This window comes from Necator americanus, chromosome III (genome assembly GCF_031761385.1).
Source record: "Necator americanus strain Aroian chromosome III, whole genome shotgun sequence".
NCBI classification, from domain to species: domain Eukaryota; kingdom Metazoa; phylum Nematoda; class Chromadorea; order Rhabditida; family Ancylostomatidae; genus Necator; species Necator americanus.
The window spans coordinates 5,502,293-5,528,921 of record NC_087373.1 but is presented as its reverse complement, the minus strand read 5'-3'; the positions used below and the strand labels follow the sequence as shown (position 1 = coordinate 5,528,921).

The window sequence follows — 26,629 nt, the reverse complement described above, 5'->3', positions numbered from 1 at the left end:
TATTTATCTTACAGATTATCAAACTCGATACTATAATATTATCTTTATTAACGCATTTGTTGGGTTACTAAGGGCTAACATTAATCGGAATAAATAACGCAGTAAATTTATTTTGCTACAAAGCTGATACTATTAAAAGAGAGAGAAGTGTTTGTACAATATTTTCCTTCTATTTTTCTCTTTTTCATAAATTTACAGTTTTAGAATTTCTGGAAAAGTTGTGATCCGAGATTTTAGCGCATTTTAGCTTCTTTTCTCATTCATTCATCATTATGAAGGGATTTCTTTCTGTCAAAGAAAAGGAGAAAATCCCCCTGACCTAAAAGGCTAAGTATTATAAAAATCTTTCTTAATCTCTTAATACTCTTAATTATGTAATCTATAATATTCTTTCTTAGAGCTTTTTTTTGAAAAATTTTTTCCCTTAGAATGAAATTCGAGTCCGCTTTGTTTTTACTTAACTTAACAAATCCCCACTTCATCTGCCATGTTTTTTTTTCTGATCTTTTTTCTTTCTCCTCGAAAAAAAAGGAACTGATTTTATAGCTGAACCCTTTAAAATGGAATATATACGTTATCGGCACGTGAATTCAGACGATTATTCGTTTTGTGTTAGACGTTCTTTGGTAATGTTTACACTGTTCCTATATCAGCATGTGATCAAACACGTATGTACCTTATTTCTGACCACATATTTCATATTTTCCATTTTCATCAGCTGAGCGCTCCTCATTCTCCTATTCTTATTCACTCCTATTCTCCTGGATAATCCGATTTATGAAGGGATTTGTGAGAATATCCGACGTTATAATGGTAATCGTTGATCTACGAGGATTTCTTCGGCTTTTCTTCCGCTTGCTTAAGAGATTCACCTGAAAGATGTTGTTGTTCTATTGGGCCCGTTGGTTGGTGCAGTTACAGATTTATTGATTAATATGTACGGCTCGAGATTCCAACACGGACAGAATGGGTGGGCGGTGGAATTTTAAAGAGCAGAAAAGCGTAGCTATGACGTATGACGTCTACAGATTCACATTTGACGCTGGTTGAATGCTAATCAAGTCGTTACGATTATGTCATTATTGATCGTTTGCGAATTTTATTCATTTGACAAAATACTGTACTTTTTAGGATTATAAAAAATCTTTTTTGGACCATACGCTTATTTAGGGACATCAAATGGCGAAAAAAATGCTTTTAAAATAATGAAAATGAAAGAAAATAGTGAGAAACACGGGAAAAGTACAATTGTATAGCTAAACTCGTCATGCGAGAAATGGTCCCCAGAACCCCTTCACTTCAAACACCTCAGCGATCTTGTGTTTTGTGACGATAGGTTTTGAGAAAAAAAAAATCCAACTGAATGTTTGTGTATCTGTGCTGATATCGGGGAGCTATTTTCGCAATCTTCTTTTTTCTTCCGCAGGAAAAACTTGAATTTTTGAGATTTTTCCCTGTCGTTTTCCGATTTCCGACTTTTGAAATTTTCTCTTTTGTTAAAAAATAATAGCCAAATATCTGATATTCAAAATATTAGTAGAATATTATAGGAAAATGTACCGAATTTTTGTTTGACCAGCTGGGCACCAATCCGCCAAAGTGTTTTTAGCCTCATTCAACATTGTAGCTATGTGAGGTCGGTGCGATCTGCAGGACCTACAGCAGTTTTATTGATTGTTTTCGTGTGCTGCGTATGTTCTGTTGAATAAAATAAAGTAATAGTAATAATAGTACTGAAATAGTAATAATAATAATAGTAATAATACTATTAATAATAGTAATCGATAAAATTTTCCAGTATCCTAAGATTTTTAATTTTTTTTTTTAAATTGAATGATTTGCCACTGTAAAAGTACTAGACTCCTTTAAAGCGCTCCATAAGATTTTAGCGTGCGTAAGGTTGAATTTTGAAATAGTACTAATAGTAATAGTAATAATAATGATATAATAATAATAATAATAATAATAATAATAATAATAATAATAATAATAATAATAATAATAATAATAATAATCAATAAAATGTTTTAAATAACACTTTTGCACTATTAAATTCTATTTAATTCGTACATAAGTATAAAATGACATCTACAGTATACAGCATGATTAATTTGCTTCAGTTTATGTTCTGTTCCTATAATTGGTTTTAGCGATGACATCAAAAATGAATGGAAATGAAATGAATGAAAGATAAACTGTGCTTCTGTGCGCTGAAACTGCAGTCAGAACTCTCTCTCTCTCCAAGTCCGGGAAATTCCTGGAACCCAAGCGAATTCGTCTGCTGGAAAAATTCGTTTCCTCGCTATGGTGGTCGTTCGATGCGGTCCGGGCAGTAATTGTTCTGGGGCTTTTATGGACTGAACGAACGAACGAACGAACGGTGTCAATGAACGGAATGCGATTATTGAGGGAGTTGAGAGGAGGGGAGGAATCGAATAAAAGCAATGAGTGCATGTTATGAGGGGAAAAAGTGAGAAAATGAGAACTGAGCCTCGCTGCTGCATGAAAAGTTAATGGATTTGATCCTTAGCTTCTGCTAAGGGACCTTACAGTATGAAAAAAGCTACTTTAATCATAATTAACTTTGAAAATGAGGATGATTTTTATTTTTGAAACAGCTATAAATATTAGTTCTACTTCTTTTTATTCACGTACTGAGATTATATTCTGTTATTGACAAGTTTCAATTTTTTTTTCTTTTCTAGATACCAATTACAGATTTCAATTTTTTTTCTGACTTTATTGAAATATTCTTTTGCTTCTGCTATTGCTTTGCTTAACTGCTAATGCTAAGTATTCTAGAAATACTTTTTTCTTTAAAAACACCGAGAAGCTGATTTTCAAGCTCATTTTGTGGCATTCTTGCTTCACGTGACATCGTGAATTGACATTTTTCTTCCATTGATCGAAAATTTCTGCGCTGGTCTTTCTTGTGCAAAGAATCTTTTTAAATTAGATATAATATTTTTCGACATATTCCTAAAGTTTTCTTCTTTCAACTCGGGAAGGAACCATTGGAAAAAGTGAGAGAAAGGTATGGATCGAAAAAAAAACGAAATATTTTCTTTTTTGTGGAAAGGAGGTAAGGGAACGAATGTTCAATACTACCCGAATAAAAACGAGGAAATAGCTGTCTTTGAGTTCAAAACCGGTTATGGATTCTATGAATGACCCAGTAATCCAGTAATATTTTCGTATTTCCTGTCAAACGAGAATATTTCAGGTGTTTTATTCATTGCTAGGCAACGTATGGCGCTTATTCTTCTGCTTATCACTCATTTCTCCGTCCACATACCCCTCCGTTCCTCAGTCGCGTTTCCCCCCGATGGCCGCCAGCCTCGCTGCCCATGCGTGAACCGGCTGACCGTAGGTTGCACTGTAGGTGCGCACGTACTTACGCGTGAGCGCAATGAGCGCGTCGGCGCGGCAGCGGACGTCCCCGTCGACGTCCCCTTGTCCTCGTCCTCGTCTCCGTCGCCGTGTGCCCCTGACAGCCCGTAGCCCCGCCTCCATTTCGATTCTCACTAGCCCCTTCGGCACGCACACAGCCACGCCGGCCGTGTCCTGTCGCCTGCAACCATCGTCGAGATGGTTCCTCGTGTGTGTGTGTGTGTGTGTGTGTGTGTGTGTGTGTGTGTGTGTGTGTGTGTGTGTGTGTGTGTGTGTCTTCCATTTTTTCTGGAAAGGAATGGCTTAGATTCCAGAGTTTGTTTGGTCTATTTACCCACGATCGAGAGCCGAACCTTCGTGGTTCAAATTGAGGTTAATTCTGGAAATCTTTTTATTAATGGGGCTGATTTCGCCTTTTGTGGAAACTTAGAGGTTCTTAGTAGAAAGAGCTGAGGTGTTCTTGTGCGTTTAATTAAAACCGGATGTCTGAGACTAGATTTTAGATGCCCATATATAGTCCAATCACATCAGCTTCAACAAGGGTTCCTGAGCGGAAAAGAGGTGATCGGAAGTTTAAGTGGTCTAATACTTGTTTTATAACTTCATAGTTTTTAATTATAATACTGCTGCAATATAATATTTTTACTATAATTATTATTTGTTTCAATCATTCGAAACCCCCACATTTTTCTGTGGTCTCTTAGAAAACTTCTGGTTCTCCTGAAAATGTTAGGATCCATTCTCGAGCTCTCGTAGTGAAAATTACGATAAACTACATAAAAGTTATCACATTTGAAAATTATAAAGTCTCAATTTTTCCCACTTATTTTATTTTTATTCATTTTTCCTCCAAATTCGAATGCTTATCAGTTAGCGTTGTCAAAGAGAAATAGATTTTCCTTGATGAATGCAAGTTTCCAAGTTTTGCACTTTATTTTTTGGTGTATTTTCTCCTACTGCATCCACGTTGCTATAATTATTCCATGACTATTACCTTCATTCGCTTGCCTCTTTTTCGTGGATCATAGATTGTGTGCAAAACCCTTCTACATAGTAGATAAATAAATAAATAAATAATAATAAAGTAGTACACAATCAAACTGTACGATGCCAAGATTCAAAAAAGGTCGAACTCGGAACTTAATAAATAAATAATTTGAAAAAGTAAGTTTTGCGTCAGACACCGGCGAAAGTACATACGGGTCTGGATATCCGCTTCAAATAACCGAAACTATTCAAACTATTATTATTAAGGGACACATATCTTTGGTTTTATTTTTTAACCTTATTTTTTTAGTATTTAATTTTTTCGTTCTTTTTTTTTGTTCTAATACTTTAGTTCGTATTGCCTTCATATTACTACAGCTACTGTTATTGTTTCAAAGTCTGAATGTTTGTGAAATATTTCTTAGTTGTTTCCGCTGCCAACGAAAACAAATAGCTGATATTGTCGCGAAAAAAAAACGCGATTTATTTGTTTATTTGTTCGGCAATCTATTGTGATAACTTCTTTTCTTTCTTTTTTTTCGGAAAAAAAAATTTCAGCGCAATTATTAATTACTGTACGCAATTACTGTACTCCATTAGTTAATAGACAGCTGTGCTTGCTCCCATAATAGTTGCGAGGTCAGAATTTTCTCAATTTTTCCTCTTTTTTTTTTGCTAAATTTTTAAAACGATTTTTAAAGTTATTACTTTTTACGTCTTTCTACTGCACTACTATATATACGATTAAAATTTTGCACAATTTTTCTTCTAATAATCAAAAGTATTCTAATTATCTTATATAATATTGTATTCTATTATATTTTAATTATTTCATATATAATTACTAATTTGATAATTTGATTGATGAAAATACTTCCTAATTTTCTAGAGTTTCCCTCGTGCTGCTGTGTTCTCTGCAAAAAAAAACTCTATACTACTTACTACAGTCTTCCTTTTTCCCGCATCTTCTTCATGGACCAAAAATTTCCTGTAATTTATCATTTAAAAGTTGTCTAGACATGTACGTGAAAATTATCGAATAATTTTCAATCATAGCTCCAAAAATAACAATCTCCGTTCCCGCTATTTACAGTCGCTTTAAGAAGACCTGGAGTCTGGTGCAGTTGCGTAGGACTGTGGTCGATGTAGCACAATGGGACCCTCACCCATTTCTGCAGTCAGATTGCTGCTAGCAACGGTCCCACCGCGATCGCATCCGTTCACTGAAACTGCACTAGGGTTCAAATCATTTTGATCCGACTGCTAATTTCCTGGATAAAAATGCCGCATCAATTTTTTTTTCACACTGTAGTTTCGTGAAAAGTACGTGACCATATCCGCGATGCTTTCACGATGAAACTCTCCGCTCTAACAGTTTTTTTCTGATAACTTGTACAAATTTTTGTTTTTGTGTGAAATTGCGTGAATACGATACGCGTGCTGTGCTGGTACTCTGGTCGCCTGATTCTCGTTCATAGTCTCTATTTCAGTTTATACTGTGTAGTCCTGGCTCCAAAATATCGATACTGGTTCTTTCCTAGGATGAAAGTGCTGGAATCATCGAATAAAGATAATCAAACGCAAAAGACGAAAACATTTCAGGTATGTTATTCATTGTCCTGCTTCTCTACACTCTATCCTTCGAGAGACAAAAGACGTAGAGGAAAACACTGAAAATGATAGATTTTCTACGTTCTCCGTATCGTCGTGCGTAAACGATTAACATTCCGTAACTACGAACAACACAGCCTGCTCTGCATCTCTGACGCGTAGAGGTCCGCCGACAGCTCTCGCTGTCTGCGCTCTTGCGACCAAATGCATTTTTTTCCTCGCTCGCACGTACTTCCGCTTTTTTTCCGGCAGTTTTTCACAATCACGATTACGGTATGTGTGGAGAGGAGAAGGTGGCGTCGTAATACGTGACGTTAGAAAAAAATGTGTAAAGTACTTTCGTAAAAAGAGGTGTTCGGGAGGGAATCGCGAGCGCGCGAAGTTTGAAAATTACCGCGGTGAAAGGATTGCATTTTCTCGTTTCGCACGCATGTTTTAAAAATATCTTGAAATTATTCGTTAAGGGCGATGTAAGGCTCATAGATTTATTTTAATCGAATTTAGTTGTGAGCTGGAAAAAAGAGCGGGGTAAAGTGCAATTGGGGGAGCTACTTAACATTGCTCTAATTGAACTGTACGTTTGAGCGCAAAAACTTCTATAGAGCACAAAAATCGCTCTTAACTGACAAATGGCGCTCCGCCTGACCTGAGAAACATCTGAGAAAACGGTAGTTCATCAATCGACAGGAGATCTCCGGAAGTGAATAACTGAGTCAGTCTGGGCCCTAAAACCTAAGTATTTGTCTTGGAGGACCCATGACATATTCGCTTAAGGTAGTAAGAGAAAGAAAGAAAGATTGAGCTAGGTTTTTACAGGTTATTACAACTAGGTTTTATTTTTCTATTTTTTCTTACTACTGATGTTTTAACATCATCGAACTTTCCAAATAGGCTTCCTGGAAGTGAACAGATAAAATATATCATGTAACACCTTCAATGAAACTGAAAATTCCCTGAAAGATGGCTTCTCCGCAATCCGGGTTTGACAGTTAGGAACGGTTTTTGTGCTCCACGGACAATTTTTTGTGCTCTAAGTGCAGTTCGAGTACAGTTCAGATCAACTTGAGCGATTTTGAGTCCCCCTCCCCCTCCCTTTCTCTTCAATTACATTTTACTCGGAAAAGAGATCGTGGTGTGGTGGTTATTGAGAACTAGAGGAAATTTCTAGAAGAATTAATCCTTCACTTTATTCAAATACCATAGTTTCCATCCTCCCAATGCTAGAAATGAAATCTAATTGCTCTGCGCTGTTCTCGATCAAAATTGATTGATCGAGGGAGTATTCAAACCTTGATAACAATTCTAGAAAATAGGTTTTATTAGGTGTTAAGTGAGCAGAATTATGGTGTAAATAAGTATTTCCTCCTGGTATGTAGGTACACATATAGAGTGTAGATAATTACGTACCAGTGCACATGAACTACGCATGAACTCAATGTTTTTCGTTTTTGGTGCAAAATTACGTTGAGTTGATCCGAGAATTTCAGCACTATTTACCTGAAGGCGATCGATGCTATAGTTGTGTGCATTGCCGTGCGAATTTAGCCAGTCACAATGATCTTATTTCTAAGGTAAGCCATTTTTTTCTTCCAAGGTTATTGGAATTTCATTGATTTATCGATTTTCAGTCATTTCAAGGCAGTCAAGGGAAAGCTTATCTGTTCAATTCAGTGTGAGTTTGTTTTTTTTCGCCGTTATTCACGTCATTAGAGCTATTTAAAGGCATCACCCCACGAATCTGAGGTGGTGCAGATTTCAGGTGGAGTATTTGTATACGAGATGGGAGACTATGGAGAGGGAGGTGATTCCGTCCATTTCTTGCTAATTGCCGTAAAAAACGGCCCGGAAGATGCGGCGCCGCACAAGACTGGCGCGCTCCAATCGAACCTCTTGTACAAAATGGTGCGCCAAAACGAATGAAGCCGTATCTTCCGGGCCGTTTTTTACGGCAATTAGGAAGAAATGGACGGAATCACCCCCCTCTTCGTAGTCTCCCATCCTGTACACGAATACTCCACCTGAAATCTGCACCACCTCAGATTCGTTGAGTGATGCCTTTAAAGGGGATTTTCGAGATTTTCTTCATCTTGTTTTTCTTGAATATTGTTGAATTATATACACAAGGGAACAGCCGCGTCTAATGACGACGATTATCACACCATGATTGACATGGTGATGTGCTTTTTTTTCATTCTTGACGAGAGAATCTGTCCATGAAGTGCATCGTGCATTTGTTTTCCGAGAGAGATTCGAAGAAAGAAAGAAGTGGAATTAATGTTTGTCATGTGCTTGAAACACTTTGAAACTCTTATGTTTTTTTTATTGATTTAGGCAAAATGTTTGATTATTTTTTTCTCGAATTTTTCCAGTGTAAATATCGGTACCGGTCCTGCTGAAGAGCGAGTTCTTCTAACAGGACTACATGCTGTAGCCGATATCTATTGTCAGTGTTGTAAGACGACACTTGGCTGGAAATATGTGAGTGATGTTGATTTATTGATTGATTTTTCTTTCCGACTTCTTTTCTTTTCTATTGTGTTTCATATGTGTGTTTCATATCATCTGTTCGTGATTTTTTTTCTTCGTTTTGCATAAATGAGTACTTTTTTTCTGAACGATTTCAATAGCATATTAATGTCTAAAGTGTGTTAGTGTTAGGGTTAGTGCTAGTGTACTGCGCTATTTTTTTTTCCGGGGCTGTTACAGAACTACCACAGCATTTCCATTCTACTGAAGATTTCGTCACAGCGATCGGTTAGCGAGTGAGAGTGAATTATATTGTTTTAACCGTAGCATTGCGCTTAGATTGTCCTATCTCAGTTGATGACAGTTATCCAAACAAGAAGTCTCTCTATGTGTGTAGTTCTGCGATTTCTCGTCGAAGAGAATGTCAACCTTCGTTCCACACCAAAAATAGCACGGTGTGTGTGTGTGTGAAAACAGCAAAGCTTGTGCTACTGCTCGAATTAGTTGCTTTTCGCATCGCGCATGCTGACTAGTCGATAAGCAGTGTGTGTGAGTGCCGAGAGAGAAAAAAAAAGGAGCATAACACTCAGGCAACTCGTCCCCAGCACCTGGTATGAGGCATGAGGAAATACGAGGCAAAGAAATGTGTCAACTAATGTGTTAGATGTTAGAACTGGTAGTATTATAGTCAAGTGGGTGGTTAGCAGGAAACAACCACTTTTCTATAATAGTACTGGGTTCTGGGTGTAGTTCCGCGCTTCACCTTGTTTGGGAAGGGACCGAGTCGTACCTTACACTCCTACTTTTGACGAATCCCCTACATTTTCTTGAAGAATAAAGTGTTTGCCGATAGTCAATCCGCTTGGGATCCCCAGACGCTATTTACTTCAATTCAAAATCGTTTGGGGTTTACGAACCCGTGTCTAGCCTATGCAATTATTTCTGGGGACTAGCCGATGATGAAGTCGGTGTTTTTTTTTATGCTCCCAGACAAGACTAGTATCAATTTATGGACCTCTGAGAGATGAGGAACTTGGCTGGCACCAGAACGGACTCGAACCTCTGATCGATAGTGCGGACATAGCGGAACCTCTTACCGATTGTGCTATACCTGCCTTCCCTTCCTTCTACTTTTTACTTCCTTTTTTGAGGCTCAAAAAAGTGCTGCAGGATCATTTTCCGTTATTGTGTATATTGAAAAGCTCCAGAATTCGATGGATGTCAGGAGAATTGGTATTAGCTCAAATATCCTCCATTCATAGCAGGAAGCGAGCAGCTGCACCTCCAGCAGCACCCATAGTAGGGGTTTTTCGCGAGTTCCGAATTACCGCGAGATCCTCATGCATTAAGGGAATGATAGTGTTCTACCCATCCAGGGAAATCCTTTTTTTCTATTTTAATCAATACGACAATCGTGGTATGCGCTCAGTTTTACCTGCAAACCGACCCTGTTTGATGGAAGAAAATTCCTTTTTCACCTTTTTAGAAGCCAGAGAAGTACTTTTATTTTACGAATATTGTTTTTTAAGTCACTTTCTGATCACAGGCTGTTATATTGATCCGTGTAATTTCCTCTTCCACCACCGCGAATATTCCTCGTCGCAGAAACAAAATATGTCATATGTCCACAAATGTCGCGTCTTCTAATAGAAACTCACAGTTTCCAAAAATTGGGCCAATAAAAGGCATCGTACCGTGAGATTTGAACGTTTATCGCTCTTATTTAATTATTTACCGAAATTACGACGGTCTGCACGATATGTCCGCATTGCGAAAGTGCATAAAAAGTGTACTCAGTTCTGGACACAATTGGAATTGGACTAGTTTTCATGGTGGTCAGAGATCAGTCGTTGTCTTGATAATAAATTAGTTCTGACCGTATGTGCGTGAAAGCTATGAGGCAAGGATTATCATGTTCCAGTATGCGGATTAACGGAACAGAAGCCAAAGAGCGATTAGTTTCTTTCTCGATCCGTCTAGTTTAATATTTGCTGCAAACGAACTAAGGGAATTCATAGAATCTTTCAAAACCTCATCTTTCCAATAATAATAATACGATTAAAGGTTTGAAAAAGTCGCATTCGAGATATTTCATGAGAAGTTTTCTTTTTTTTTTTGTTAGATTTTGAGAGTTTTTGAACTAGCCACTTTCACGCATCCGAATATGAACGACGCGCATCTTATCTAAAATTTGACTTCTCGTATCTTTTTTTTTTCCTCTAGAAGTTTTTCGATGCTTTCATTGTGAAGTTCTTCTTGGAAACCTTCCTATTTTTTTCTGAGGAAACAAATCAAATCTTGAAATAGAGCTAGAGCGTGCACTTTTAAAACTTCCCAACGGAAACTGCTCAGCAATGGTGCACTTTTCTTTGTCATAAACGGAGGAATGGAACAGTGCTTGTCTACTTTTTTTATTGATGGCCTATTTTCATGTACAAGAGTTCACATCCATGCTTAGCAGTCATCAAGTCTGCCTCGTTCCGCGAATTTTCGGCTTAATGGCTCGCCAAGGAATTGTTATTCTCGTGTTATTCTCCATTTCCTTTGTGTGCGCCCCTTTTCATGGGGAATGGAGCTGGAAAGGACAGAAGCAGAACGAGTTTAGCGTGAATTTTCGAGCAGAGAATAATGGAATGAGAAGGGTGGTGGATTAAGTCACTCTGTCCAGAAAAGAAAATTATGTGGGTGGAGCGGAATACTGCGTACAGCTATGGAATTTGTTGGGATAGATTCTCTCACGAGTAATGGTTCCAAGCAAAATTTCTTGGAGCCACTAGGAGTAGATTACTTGATTCATTTTATCGGTTCATAAAAAGGAAGTTCTAAGTCAAAGAGCACTTAAAAGTCAGCAAATTAAACTCTTTTTTTTTTTGTTAAAATGATAAAAAAAGTGACTTTTCTCGGGAGATTTCATGTGTGAAAAGAGCCATGGATTGAATTTATGCGTTCTTTTGAATACGTGTGCACTGAATTGCGTGGCGCTCTCATCGTTCCAATCCAGGCGCTTGAAATATTTTCGATGATGCCTTCGTCGTACAAAATTTTCAACACTAAATCGACGTCCAATTCTAATTCTTTTAATTAATCCAATTTTAATTCTTTGAATCTCACGTGCTTACGAATAATGCATAACGTTTGGCGACTCAACACCATATTATTCCTTTGTTTACTTTTCGCTTCGGCAGACGCTGCGTTGCGTAGCGTCCGTTGTGTATGTGTGTGTGAAATTCCCATAGGATAAGCTTGATGTCTGTGTGGAGCCGGAGATTCACCAACTGGCACCGCCAAACATCGTTAGACAGCACTTAGTGAATGAGCTATTCGTTGAGGGGCTGTTCAGGATCGAGGTTCCTGACAACCACAAAATACATTCATTCGTCGTCGTCGACGACGACGACGGTGTTTTTGGTGCGCGTGGCCTAACAAAGAAAAACAAATGTTCGGGAAAAACAATTCGATCCTACAAATGGAATTTCATAATCTCTCGTCATAACACGGTTGCTATGGAAGATTATGGATTCTAAATGTTCGAGGGGGGGAATCAAACGAACATTGCGTGCATGAATAACTACTACTCGTGGACCAAAAACATACTCACATGTTCGGAGAGAAGCGTAAACAATCGGTGCAAATCCGCACCGCTACGCACCTCCATTTTTCCATTCACAGGCGGTTCATTCGAATCACGTGGATCCGCTCGTGAAAGTGCAAGCATATGCTTCAATTTCAATAGTCAGCTGACTGCCGGCTGTATTCATAGGCTTATTTTGATGTTCCCTCGGGGATTCGCCTATGTTTTAGTGCTCGGATGTTGCACATTTTGTGGAAGTCCATCGAAATGGGGAGTCTTTTCTTTCCTTGAGTCTCCTGAGGAAGGCAAAATTGCTCTGAAGATTCAAAAGTAAGGTGAACAACTGACAAAATAACGTTCTAATTATTTTTTTAATAAGGAAGGAACAACTGGATTGTAGACGAATTTTCTGTGCTTTTGATTTGCACACTCTCGCATTTCGCTGCGCATTGGAAGTGTGTAAACTCTAAGCTCCACCCATTTGTTTGTGATCGTCTAGAAGAGAGTCACGTGAGTTTTCTTATGCTTTGCTGAGCAACGAAACCTGAATAGTTCATATATTCGGTCACGCGATGCGATATCAACCTCAAAACGAAGTAATAGCTAATACTAGCTGAAAATAACCTGGAAAACATCTTGACAGAAAATGTAAAATTAACGCCTAAAATGTTTCCTGAAAATCGGACAACTGTCACAAATATTTTGAAGTACACGGCGCCGAGGATCAATATAACTTCTGTGTTAGTTGTGAGTTCCCTTGTTCTAGAAGGTTATATCTGAGATTGTTGACGCTTGATGCGGACACCTAACACTTGGAGGGGGAGGGGGGAGCATTGGGGTGCCGAGCAATTTTCATTTTAAATGGCATGCAACAATTCGACGGACAACTGTCATAGACTTCCCTGCCCACTGTGATGACTGAGTCCAGAGTAGTATAGGACAGAGAAGAACATGAGAAACTAATTTCTCTTGACGATATATTTATAGGCTATCGAATGTTCAGGTCATCCACTTTAATCCAGAAATTCTGCCAAATACCAGGACAACAGCTGATTCGATTTCAGTCATTTTCTTGGAAATATCACTATTGTTCATTGATTTAAAGGCATCACCCCACGAATCTGAGGTGGTACGGATTTCAGGTGGAGTATTCGTATACAGCATAGTAGATTATGGAGAGGGGGTGATTCCGTCCATTTCTTCCTAATTGCCGTAAAAAATGGTACAGAAGATGCGGCGCGTGCACGAGCCTGGCGCGCCCCAATCGAACTCGTTGTAGAAAATAGTGCGCCGGAACGCCCGAAGCCGTATCTTACGGGCCGTTTTCTACGGAAATTAGGAAGAAATGAACGGAATCACCCTCCTCTCCATATTCTACTATCTCGTATACGAATACTCCACCTGAAATACGTACACCTGAGATTCGTGGGGTGATGCCTTTAAGTCACTCCGGCGATAAGCGGTTGTTTGCGTTCGAAGCGTTGCGCTCTGATACCGAAGCACAGCACGGAATCTTCGCGAAGTCGATTATTTCGCTGCGAGATGCTCCTTGTCGCTGATTCCTAGCGAGCACTTTGTCCTATTACTTGCGGAGAGAAATGAACTTTTTAGAACAAGTCCCATTTCATTACACAGTGACTTTAAAGGGCTTTAAAAGAGTGTTTTCTTCGTTTCGGGATCTCAAAAGGGCACTAGGGTGAACTCATTTTCAGTTGAAAGAGAATAGCGTCGTACATTATGGAGAAGGATGGGTTCGTAAGCACTTTACTGATCTTCATGTGTGTGTGCGACTACTTTTCATTCTGCTCTTTGTTATATTTTCAAAAACACCTCAAAACATGTGCTTCTATTCGTCGCAGGACCCACATGTTCCCACGGAATGAAGTCTAATTAAAGGCATCACCCCACGAATCTGAGGTGGTGCAGATTTCAGGTGGAGTATTCGTATACGAGATGGGAGACTACGGAGAGGGAGGTGATTCCGTCCATTTCTTGCTAATTGCTGTAAAAAACGGCCCGGAATATGCGGCGCCGCACAAGACTTGCGCGCTCCAATCGAACATCTTGTACAAAATGGTGCGCCAAAACGAATGAAGCCGTATCTTCCGGGCCGTTTTTTACGGCAATTAGGAAGAAATGGACGGAATCACCCCCCTCTCCGTAGTCTCCCAACATGTATACGAATACTCCACCTGAAATCTGCACCACCTCAGATTCGTGGGGTGATGCCTTTAAGTTGGCTTCGAGAGAAATAGATGAAGGAGGGAGAATTGCAGTAGGTGCTTCAAAATAGGCCTTCATTGGAATGAGTGTCATGAAATGAAAGGACGAGGGAAGGGAAAGAAGGAAATAAAGGAGGATGAAAATGAATAATGAATGGCAATAAATATTGGGACTATTTCAAGTGTTCAGAGTTGATTTTTCAGTAATTATTTTCATAAGAATTAGTTTCTTTTTTTCAATTTTTTTTCTGATTACGGACCCAATTTTATGTCTTTTCTATCTGTATGTGTAGTAAGAAGCAGAAGATCAAGCATTTAATTAGAAACTGAATATTCTATCCTTTTCATTTCAATAACTTCCTACTCATTTATAAAAATTGTTACTACTCTCTTCACCGATTCCCTCATTTCTATTTTCATTCCATAGTTCCATTGATCTTTAACAAAAAGCTGGTTTTCTGTTTCGTATCTTTTACAAGTTTGAATTTGAGATTTTTTTAAAGTAATCAGTTTCTCACATCTTCAAATATTTCACAGTTATCGAGTATTACTATTTTAATTGCTTCTACTTTTCATTCTTAATTGAATTGCGCTCTTTCAGGAACACGCTTTTGAGTCAAGTCAAAAGTACAAAGAGGGAAAGTTTATCATTGAACTTGCGCATATGGTGAAAGACAATCAATGGGAGGACGGCAAAAAACGGAAATCGATTTGACGGATCGATCGCGGCCTATGTGCTTGCGCACGCGTGCGTGCGTGCGTGCGCCTGCATCTTACTCGCTCGTTATCGTTATGCTACTATGAACCCATGCTTCTATGTGCCATTATGCGTTTTCTAAACATGCAATTTCCTGCTGCTTTCTATAATTTTTTTCTTCGCCCCACATATATGTTCAATATACGGTATTGACTGAGATTATGAATGATTAATCGATTACGCACGCGCGGTGCGCGCACGTGCAGTGTGTACGATGCGCGCGTCGCCGTCGTAGTCGATCGTTTCTTCTTGTTATGTTCGAATTTCCCGCCAGTCTTTCACAATTTTGCGGCTCGAATTTCTCCATACGAACACCCATACGCACTTTCGCTTCCTCATCCTTCATCCTTCTCGTGTACATACTTTGTTTATAGGCGATGATCTACCGCCACGATCAATAGTCGGATTCTGTTCTGTCGTTTTGTCAGCCGGTGAGAGTCATTGCTGCAGTAAATCCTCCCATTGCATCCTATCCGGGTTTTGTCTCCCGGTGATAATACAGTCATTTCTTCACACTCTCGCACCGGTGAAGTCAAAAATTTTACGAATGGGTTACGCTAATTCCGAGATAAGGCGTAGATCAAATTGAGTCAGGTAGATCGAAACGAGTCCAGATGTTTTTCCTCACGCATCTTCGCTGAAACCTATGCATATACATATGTGTGTAGTTGGTTGTATGTTTTCCGATCCACGCCATTTTTTTCTTTTCGAATGCAGAGACGTAGAGGTGCTATAACTCGTCTCTAACTGTCAGCACTCTCCTCTTGTACCCACGATGATGTGAATTTAAAAAAAATGCCGATTTATGATCTGAACGTCATTGATGGCCAGCGATGAGTGTTTTGTTTTATTTTCATGAATTTTTGAGAATGAAAAAAAAAAATTCCCAGCTGCTCCCATCTCATCCTAATCAGCAATGACGTAACGCTTACTCAGTCGCTTTACGTCCCGCCTCTCGTGATCCGCGATCGGTCGCCGACTTTCTTCATCCATTCCATTTCCCACAGTGTTTTTCCGTGTTTTGCCGTTCTGATTTTTCTTCTCCGTTTTCTTTTCGTCTCGGAATTTTATATGTTCTATGCGCTTTTTTTCTCTTCGTTTCCGCCTCATCGCAAAATCCAATTGAAATTCTACTGTTGTCATGAACTTATGGCATAGTTGAAGAACGTCCAAAAGATATTCGAGTGAATGGTATTTATCGATCGAATTCTGTAGATCACAGGTTTTTTTGTTTGTCTTCGATTTTTCCTTGTGCCCGTGGTGGGCTTCATCTGTACATCGTTCATCATTGTGTACTCATTTTTCGTTTTCTTCTTTTCTTTTCGTGTTTTTTTTTGCTGTATACTTCTGCTCATGACAATGAACTATCTTTCCGAACACGTGCTATTGATTTGTGATGTCCAGGGACGAGCGAGAGCTATTCGGATGCTATCGGGTACTGGTTTCTTCAAATGTGCATAACAATTTTGCAACATTTAGATTATTATCTGTGGTGTAAGGACGAGTTTTTGCACGATGCACCCATGTAAGAGGTTTAAACAGGGGTTTCTCGGGGGGTCAAACAAGATTTTTCTGGATTTGGATTCGTAGGTTAAAACTCAGATTGTCATCCTTTTGCCGGTTTATGTCGATTAAATGTGGTGAAGTGGCCGAAAGTGGCCCATAGATGAACGCGGCTGAATAGATTTTTTTATTTCTGAATTTTCTATTTTTTTATTATATTTGTATTCTATTATATTTTTGGCTTTGAAACCCGGCTCCTGTCATAACATCCTGTCCGTCGAGAGAAAGTGATCTGTAGAAAAACAGGAGCAAAGTTCTGATCTAGGATTGTTGATCGCAATCGCTATCGATTTGTGTTCAACCCTATGTGCCCGCGTTTTAGATTTCGTTAAAATATGGGAAAGTCTTAAATGCGCTATTTCCTCATATGTTTCGGTATATTCCACGGTATTGTTAAACTGATGCGAAAATTTCCAAAAAAAAGAAAGGATTTGCTATCCTGGGAGCTGATATGTAGGCTCGTTGGTCAACTTTTCTTCTGCAAAGAGGTCTGAAGAGAAATATCATCGTCCTGGTGTCAGATCCATCAATCATGTCAGATCCATACTTATTGCACTAAATTGTTCGTGGAAAAGAAACTTACGCAAATCTTGAAATAAATAATATTAGTTCTAAATAGAACAGGAATTTTAAGATATCACGTCTTGCGTATGTTGTTCGATTTTTTCTTTTCTCTTTTTTTTTTGGGAGGGGGACGGGGGAAGGGGACAAGGAATTTTCCACAGAATTTTTTTTTTATAAATTTTCCATTAAAATTGCGTCTTAGTCATTGATATGTGGGCTGTTTAGTTTTCATTTCATATGTGAACCTTGGACGAAAGATTATGCGATTTACTTATAAGATAATATTTATTTGAGTATTTAAGATAATGTTAATATAAATATTAAAAAAAAATAATACACCTTAGCCTATACATTGGCTTGCGGTTGCCAGGCGATGATTAAGTCAGTGTTTTTATCCTCCCAAACGAGTTTGTTACTAATTTATCGACCCCGGACGGATGTAAAGCTTGGTTGGCACTAGGACAGATTCGAACCTTCGATCGATCGTGCGGCCACATCGGAACTTCTTACCGATTGTGCTACATCTGCCCTTCCTCTATTACTTCCATTTTGAGCGGAAAAAGCGGAACATAGGATAGGATGCACGACCGCTGCAAATTCGAATAAACTTTCGCCAATGTTTTTGTTTAATGCGCCTCGAATTCGTTGATGTTCTCCTAGTTTTTGTGGCTCTGGATGGCTTCCATGGTTTGCTTTACCAATCTAAACAATAAGGACGAAATTGTTCGATGTGCGTTTCAGAGACACGGACTAGGGGCTCGTTCTCATATCGTTTTATTTATTTATTTATTTATTCACATACACCAATGGTGCACCAGAAAAGAAAGATTTTTTTTTAAAAATGGAACACACTTTGTCTGAGTCAGAGAATCTTACGAACAAAAAAAAACACACAAACTTTACTACAACCAGAACCCAATTTATTGTCAGAGAAGACTGGCGACTGTTGTCTTTTTTTGCGGCGGACAAGTCATGTTTGTAAATAAATAGATAGGATTCAACTATATTTTTTATTTGGAAATTCATTAGCAACCGTTGACCTCCAATCGTTTTTCTCATTTTCATCCACGGAAGCCACAAGTGGTGTTTTGCTCTGATTCTACCATCCGAAACACCGAAACCATGCGGTTACCGTCATTGATAATGTTGACTTTGTAAGATTTCGAGGCCCATCTTACAATTTCTGGATCACTTTTAGCCATGGAAAGATCGAGAAAGGGGGTTTCGAAGCGCTGATCATACTTCGAAAATCACTTTCTTGTTCCCAGTCGGAGGAGAAAAGAAATACAGTAGGAAAATTTCGACAAAACGTAATTTTTTTTTCTCCAGAACGGAGCAATGAGCAAGGCGAAGAAATCAGTAGCACTTTAAGTGTTTTTGAATGAAAAGGATAAAGTATCTGGCGTATCAGGGTACTTAAGATACGCCAACGGGTTATTTTTTCACTGTAATTTGAAATCGTCGAGATTTATTAAAGGACCTACACAACGACTATCAAATCTACATATAAGCCAAAATTGTAAATCGCTAGGAGTGTAAAAAAAATAGTGAATTTCGAGAATAAAGGGCATGTTTTGGTGACAAATTTTGGCAAAAATTAGCAAATTTCTTCCTTTTTCGCATCATAATGTTAATGAAACAATTATATACTAACTATTATGTGTACAATATTACAATTTATTCATTTACTATTTTTTCCATTAAATTATTACAACAGTTATGTGTATATTTGGAGTAGTTTTTGGGTTTAGGATTTAAAATCGAGCGTAAACTTCTAAACAAACTCATAAAACACTTTATTTGTAGTAATATACAACATAATGATATTTATATAAGGGAAAAATTTTTTTCCTTATATATATAAAATAGAAATTTTTTTCTACACAAATATATCAGCATACTCGACGAGTAGCCGCTGTCGACGTCTTTTTACTTTCCCACGAAAATTTGTCAGGTAATATATATATATATATATATATATATATATATATATATATATATAATCATAAAACAAATCTTCATTAATCATTTTTTTCATATTACAGTAGATAAGGTAGTGTGTCATCACGAACGACCTTAATAGGTAAGTCTACCAGGGGATGAGGTTAAATGAGTCTGGGTAAGGTATTCCTTAGAAGAGCGAGTCAAAAATGAGATGTAATTAGCTGTAATATATACATTGCGCTGTATTACTATTATTATTAACTGCAATTACGGAACTGTTTACTTGTTTACAATACTCAGGACTACCGTATCCACAATTACGTAGAACACTTTTATGTCTCTTCTGACTCACTTAACCAACATTTAAACAAAACCGCTTTAGAACTGATTTTCAATAATTACACAATATATTATTATTATTGCATATTATTTTTTATTATTAGTTATTTTAAATGTTTTCAATAATTCTAGAAATATTAATTACACATTCCAATTACGATTGAATAAATAACTCCTGAATTAATTATTCAACGAAATTACGGATTTATTTGAGCATTCTTATAATAAAAATGAATCATAATTATAGAAAAGGTTCTTTTCTTTTGCTTTGGTTGCTTGGTAACCAAACTCATTCAAAGCCGCCGTTGTTTCTTTATGGTTCATTTTGTGGACACTTAGGGAAATGGCGCATTTATGATTTTCTGGATATATTCGGCGAAAAATCTCCCAAGTTATTTCAGCTGCTTAGATTTTAGTCTATTTCCATTTCAGAAATTCAGTATTGCTCTGTGTTAAGCAAAGTGAAAAACCTTTATGTTTAAAAAATTGGAAAAATTGTGTCCTCTGGTTCTACGACTGCCTGGTGGGCGGCTGCAACGCGGTTCAGGAGATGTAGGTGATGGAGAGAGGACTGGAGACATATTTCAACATGCCGAGATTCAAAGACAGTCGAACATGGGCAATACTTTACAGTTTTTTTTTGTTTTTTCAATGCAGATTTTTTTCTAGAATTTTCACTGATTTCCTTTGAACCGTGTTGTATCCCTTTATATCACATTTCAGAATTGTTATAAATATAATTGAAAAAATGTAATAAAAAATTGTTGTAAATAAATCTTGGTGTTGATGCTGAATGATCTTGAACGTCTGAGAGTTGAAATCCGAAAATAGAGATTAGAGCGGAAATAAATTCCGCAAAATTTAAACCAATCCATCCTCATAGCGGTTCAGAGCAGACTGTGGGAACTTCCTGGCAAGTTTCCAAAAAAAAAAATCATGGAACTTCTTAACGAGGTTCACTGATAGTACTGTTCTCGATGATTCTTGTTAGGATTTCCAAACAAATCCTCAAAGGGACCTCTCTTTGTTTCATGTTGACCAAGAAATGCACGAAAATTGGAATTGTCTGTGTTCGTTTTAAAATCCCAATCATTCCACAACGCATAACAATTTTTTCTCACAGTCCGTAATTGCAGACAAGATCAATTGAGTAGACGTATGGAGCTCTCCACAGATTTATTTGCCAGAAAGGTGCAAAAAAGCAGCAAAAACAACGCCCACATCTACGTATCTACGTCCTAAACTTTGAAGTCTGCAATTGCGGACTCGCACCATAAATTACTACCATAGTCTACGGTAATTTCGTGTGGTTTTTTTAGCATCGTCCGCGGAATTTCACCGACACTACAAGACGCTTCCATGCATTTATTTCCAATTTTCTTCGTGAAGTTTTATTGGATTTTATTTGAACAATGTCACAATGAATGATCTTTTTTTTCTTCGAAATAAATAACTCTCCGAGAGGCGTCTACCGTATCTGGCATTCCTTACGACATAATCATGCGTACGAAATCATTAATTGGCACCTTCCCGTCCACAATTTCCATGTTGCTTAGAAGTATGTCCACTTCTCGTCCGGATAGTCGTTCACCTGGAAGAAACATTGAACTGCTCCGGTCACGCAATAGGAGAATCTCTCAACAAACGGTAGCCGTTTAGAGTTGATACCTGAATTCTGAAGCATATAACGGAGATCTGGTAACATCACAGCACCGTTTCCATCACGATCAAAATGAGCGAGAAGAGTCTAAAACAGTTGCGCTGCACTAAGGATAGGTATGGATTGATTCTGCGTAATGTATGACTCACTTGGAATTGTTCAGATGTGGGCGCTTTCCCAGCTTCTTTCTGCACATTTTTATAGATCGGCGTGAATTCTTCAATCGATACGCGAGCTTCTGGAATGACAACTTATCACTGCTACGTCTAAATATCGATATTTTTTTCATAACTCGTAATTTTTTTTAGGAATGATCCGTAGGAAAGAGCGCAATTTCTCTAGGATTATTTTCAAAGGTTTTGTGGGTTTTTTTCTGAAAGCACTATTCCAAGCACAATCCAAGTAAATGTTCGTCCGCTCTTTTCTCCAGTAAGTCGTGTTCTGCGTAATGGAAAAATCTCTCCGCCCATAAAACACCCCAGCTGATTGATTTTGACAATTTTCTCGGATTTTTCCTAGAAAGGTTTCAGGATATTTTTTGTGATAAAAGATTTAATTAGAGTAGTAGCAGCAGTATTACTAGTCCAGGAACAATTCAAAGGAGGTGTTCGCTTTTTTCCCCTCCACTAAAAAAGGAGTAGTAAGCCTAAAACTGTGCCCTAAGGGGGAAATCCCTCTTCCCATGAAATCCTACCTGGTTGGTCTTTCCATTGTTGTGTCATACGTTCAATAAGACCTTCGGTTGGAACGAGATTCAATGAACGAAGACAGTAACCGATCTAAATCTCTAGGAGGTTTCTCCTTGTAAAAAAATGATAAAAATAGTGAAAATGTGAGTTTTCTCTTAATTTTCACCTGCCAAGCAGCAATTTTTGAATCACCTTTCGTGTCGTAGAATTGGAACGCCTCCTCAATTGCTTCCATCTGAAAAGCGTATGGATTTCTGCTGCTAACACGCGCTCGGGATTCCTTTAATATTAACTGGAGAGTATAAACGTATCACGGATCAATGGTTCAGGTACGCAAAAGATTACAAATCTCTACTGGTATTTATGCATATTGTTTTCTGTACCGTAAATCTAACAAAAATCTAATAATAAATTATAGTATTAAAAATTGCCCCATTAAATTTCTGTGTTACAGTTATTTCTAAATATTCAGCGACTACAGCGCAACGAAAACTGAACGGGACCAGTTTTCGCATATCTTGACACTTGCGTTACAAACCAGGAAACAGCAGAAGTGGAGAAAAATGATGAAAGAAGTAAAGGAGGAAAAAAACTATCCTGAATTAATTACCAGGGAAAAGTAGCACTGTTAATTAGCATTGAGAAAAAAAACACTTCACGTCTGCAGTGCCAAGTGTATGGAAAGAGTACCGGACTCAATCGCACCCGCACAAGGATTTTCCTATCTATTTTAAGGATGGCTTTGTGGTTGATTGAGTTGAGCGAAGAAAAAAACTTCCCATTTCTCAAATTCTTCCCATATTTTACCGAGATATACCAGGTGTTAAAACGTAGCAGATTTAGGAAAGCCTAAATGATGAAAAATTTCATTTCTCACTTCAGATTCTGTCGAAAAATTCATGGAAATGTCTTTTCATGGAAATGTCTTTTCTTGGAAATGCATACGTAAATGCATTGGCCAGCTCATTCAAGTGAAGGAAAACTTCATTTTGAGATACGCAGATGTCTGTCAATATGGAGCCATGTCAATATAATCAAGATGTGTGAATTTCCAGGAAAAAGGGAAATTTTCACGAGAAAATCCTCACATGAACACGCCCAGAATCTTCGAAAGGAGTAAAAACAATTATATGATCGCGATTATAGCTTTACTACAGAATTCTGCAGTTATATCCACAAAATTACGAATGATACTGCAAATTCGAGGCCTTGAGTGAAGTGAAATTAATACATATAATAAAATAATCACAAAACATAATATTTTTAAAATAATAAATAGTTTTGGTCGGGAATGTGGAATGAAAGAGCAATTGAAAACGAGTAAATTTTTATCGTGTCCGTGAAGAAAATTCGGATGGAGAAGGAATTTTAGGAGAATGTCGAAAAATCAATGCAGATAATAAAATAATTACAAAATGTAATAAATATGAGTTGGAAAATAATTTTGATGGAAAATGGAGGAAAAGAGAGCTGCTAATGAAAAAAAAAAATGAAGGAATTCTAGCGAAGTGCACAAGTTAGTCAAATTTGATAATGTCGAGAAGAAAAGTCGACGGGAAAAGAAAGTGTCGCGGAATGTCGGAAATTAATATCGATGGCAAAATATAAAATAATAAAATTAAATTATAAAAAGCAAATTATAAATAATAATATAAATATAATAAATAATAAAATAAACATAATATAATAAATGTAAAATAAATAATAACAATATAATTATAAAACAAATAATTATATAATATAAATAAAATAAGAAATAATCTCGATGAAAAATTGGGAACGAAATAGCTGCTACTGAAAATGAATTCCAACGAAATGCATAAATTATTCAAAGTTGATGGGGTTGATGAGAGAAGAAAATTCGAGAAAGGAAAAGAAAGTATCGGAGAATGTTGTCTGCAAGCGAAAAGCCATGCGAGCCGCCCTAGTAGGGGGGCGGTCGCCGGGCGGCCGGCCGGCCGGGGACGAGTCATCGTCGACGCACGACGATGCCTTGAACAACGGTCGAATCATGTCGAAATATGCGCCTGATTCATGTGTTTTGCCTAGTCAACGCCATCATCCGCAACGCAACGATGTCGGAACAGCTCCGTAAAGTTCGTCGGCTAGACAAGATGATATTTCTTACGAAATGTCAATGTTTTCCAGGAAATCGTACGAGGATGAGGCAGCTACGCTAGTAAGTACATTTGTTTTTTCGTTGACTATTCGTATAGTTGAGCTAATCAGCTCACTTCACTAACTCAGCTCACTTAAAATTGTTTCAAGAAGAAGTCAGTTCACATTTAATTAGATAATTATTAATTAATTAGTTATTTTATTTCATATTCAATACTTCATTATTTCATTTAATTAGCTCGCATTTAATTAGATAATTTTTCATATATGTCAATTTCAAATATGTTAGTTGAATTAAAAAAAAATCTTTAAGAAATAATCTTGGAGAAATTTCCCTTAGATCAAGCATAGAAATTAAATTGGTCTGACACGCTGCGCGCTGAGCGCTTACTTTATTTCAAACGTAAAAGAAAGTCATGCTATTGATTTCTATCGTACGACCATACGAATAGACGCGCTATTCGGCAGGCGTTCTCATTGGCGGGAACCTTCCCCCCCACCCCAGTGTCGGGTCCAACGACAATGAATTTCGCAATGACTTGTTCCGAATGTGCCGCGGATTCCTGTTATCGTATCATCCTGTTTTTGGTATTTTTGTTCATATTTCAAAATTAGTGTTCAAAAAAGGTGACGATAAACCTCGTTACACTATTCCCGGAAAGGCAGCGGTCAATTCGATTTAAGAAATTGTCATTCTGGACCGTACATAGTTTTATTCTAATATTAAAATGGAATTAAACCCTAAAAGAAAGAAATCCAATTAAAATTTGCTGCTATTCGAGTATTGTTAGTGTTGTGTCCGTATTGTTCAGCTGTGCCGATCTCCGGTGATCCATTGGAAATTGATCTCCAGAACCGCGAGATTGTTGGGATCGATGTTGGTCTCAGTAACTTTTTCCTTTTTTCTCAATCTTTTCCACAACAAGTGAGGATTATTTTTTTTTCTGTCTTCTCTTCATTAGCTTCATTAGCTGATGTCCTATAGAGGTATCGGGTTGGTTTTTGTTCACATCAATTCTCCTGAACTCATTAAGACGTGATATTTATTTTTTTATTTATAAATCTTCTTTTTCCCAACACTACTTTGTTTTCTGCTTGGATTTTCAATATTTTGACGTTTGTTGCGCACAATTTTTTTTTCTACAATTTTTTAAAAACGAAGCAAAAAGCGCTGTTACATATGTATGTTGTGAAAATCGAACGTGAATAACGAAAGTTGCGGCAGTGATCGAAGTGATCAAAGTCGGAATCAATCGATTCGGACTTATCGATGGTTGCCGATATCGCCCTCAATCATCTTAGCTTCGATCCTCCCCGAAGTTTGTTGTTGCAGAAAACTTAAATGTGTGAATTGTTGTGTTTACGGTAGAATTTGCTTTGATCCTAAAAAATTCTTGGAAAATACGGGTCACATCCTTTGACTAAAAATTATAAAAGAAAAATTTGTCGCCTTCAAAAGCCTGCATCATAAATAGCGATTGAGTAATGAAAGAGATGTTGGAGTGTTTTGGTTAGGTCCTGCCTTGAAAATGACTTCTAAGGCTGGCCAGAGAGTGAATGAGTGTTGTTTTCCTGTATTTGCTTAGGTGCTATGGATTTTTCCCTTCTGAGGCCATTTTTCCCATTTAGAATCTAAGTAGCGCCCTTATTGTTACTCTGAGATCGCATATTGTCGTCTCTTGTCACTCGTTCTTTCCGAAATTTTCTGTAGACCATAAATTTGAGACCGAAATGTAGACTTCGTATAGAGTCACTCCCAAAAAAATCTCCAAAAATCTTTTTTTTTATTTTCTTGCGCTCTGGTCTGTTTTTTTTCTCTGCGACTTCAGATAGAATCACAAAAAAGAAACCATGAAAATTTTTTTTTGCCTTTTCGCTTTTTTTGTACCGTTTCTTTATCTTCTAATTTTTGTGTCTCTCTTTATTTTATGTGGTCTTATTTTTATATGTATTCTGCTTTCGTTTTTCTTTCTTTTCTTTCCATGCTCTCATTTTTTGTATTTAATCTGAATTTTTTCATAGAGGAATAGAGAATTTGCAGCGAAATAACACCTCATCCTTTCTCACTTTTTTTCTTGTTTTCTGCAAGGTTTCTTCATGTTTCTCCTCCACCTGCAGATGTTTTTCTGGACTCGTGAAGTATACGACAAAAAAAATCAGCCAGCCACGATTTTTTTTCAAACTGAACTCTCCATTCGAAGAAACGATTCCGGTCATTGTGCTCATATAATCAGAAGGAAGAGATCCAAAAAAAAAGTTGAGAGCATTTCTCAGGAGAGATCAGAGAGACCAGGATTTACGTAGGAATTCAAAGGCTTCATCGGCGATATTGATCTGTAATTTCTAGGTGATTTTCTTCTTCTACTCGTTGCCATATTATAATCTTTTTCTTTGTAATCTTTGCAATTTTTCGCCTCCAAAATTCGATATCACAGAAATTTGCTGGCTTTTTGTAGCGTACCGCTTAAAAATGATCGCATATGTGTGGCTTTGGTGGCGCTCATTTGCTTCACACGCTCTCTTTACCTGAGTATTCGTCGAGAAGGACACAATAACTAGAATTCTTTGTACTTGTTATGTTTTCTGGAGTTTCTAGTTAAATAATATTTAATGTGGGAGGCTTTTTAGAGATCGCTAGTCCTGGAAATTTCTAAATTTTTGGACGCAACCAAGAATTTTATCTACCTTCTCTTCTTCTATCTATCTATCTATCTTTTAATTAGTCTCAAAGATATGTACTTAACACAT

At 37.5% G+C, this 26,629-nt stretch overlaps 2 protein-coding genes across 3 annotated transcripts in view; one reads left to right on the top strand and one right to left on the bottom strand.

Moving 5' to 3' along the window:
• RB195_008682 (uncharacterized protein) overlaps positions 1-14,962 on the top strand; it is a gene marked incomplete at both ends in the record, with an annotated part of 34,356 nt that extends 19,394 nt beyond the window's left edge. The window contains 5 exons of one of the 2 annotated variants that reach the window (XM_064195301.1): positions 5,868-5,979; positions 7,476-7,559; positions 7,617-7,660; positions 8,358-8,466; positions 14,849-14,962. In XM_064195301.1, the coding sequence (XP_064046445.1) occupies positions 5,868-5,979; positions 7,476-7,559; positions 7,617-7,660; positions 8,358-8,466; positions 14,849-14,962 (463 nt within the window). Of the gene's footprint in view, positions 1-5,867; positions 5,980-7,475; positions 7,560-7,616; positions 7,661-8,357; positions 8,467-14,848 lie in introns of those variants that run through there. The other variant, XM_064195300.1, reaches the window with a different exon arrangement.
• A 5,939-nt stretch (positions 14,963-20,901) lies between these two features.
• On the bottom strand, positions 20,902-21,998 carry RB195_008681 (uncharacterized protein; the record flags this gene model as incomplete). The annotated part of the gene is made up of 5 exons (XM_064195299.1): positions 20,902-21,005; positions 21,083-21,161; positions 21,224-21,312; positions 21,769-21,853; positions 21,930-21,998. The coding sequence occupies 5 exons, from the start codon at positions 21,996-21,998 to the stop codon at positions 20,902-20,904; spliced, it is 426 nt and encodes a 141-aa protein (XP_064046444.1).
• Positions 21,999-26,629: the final 4,631 nt, after the last annotated feature.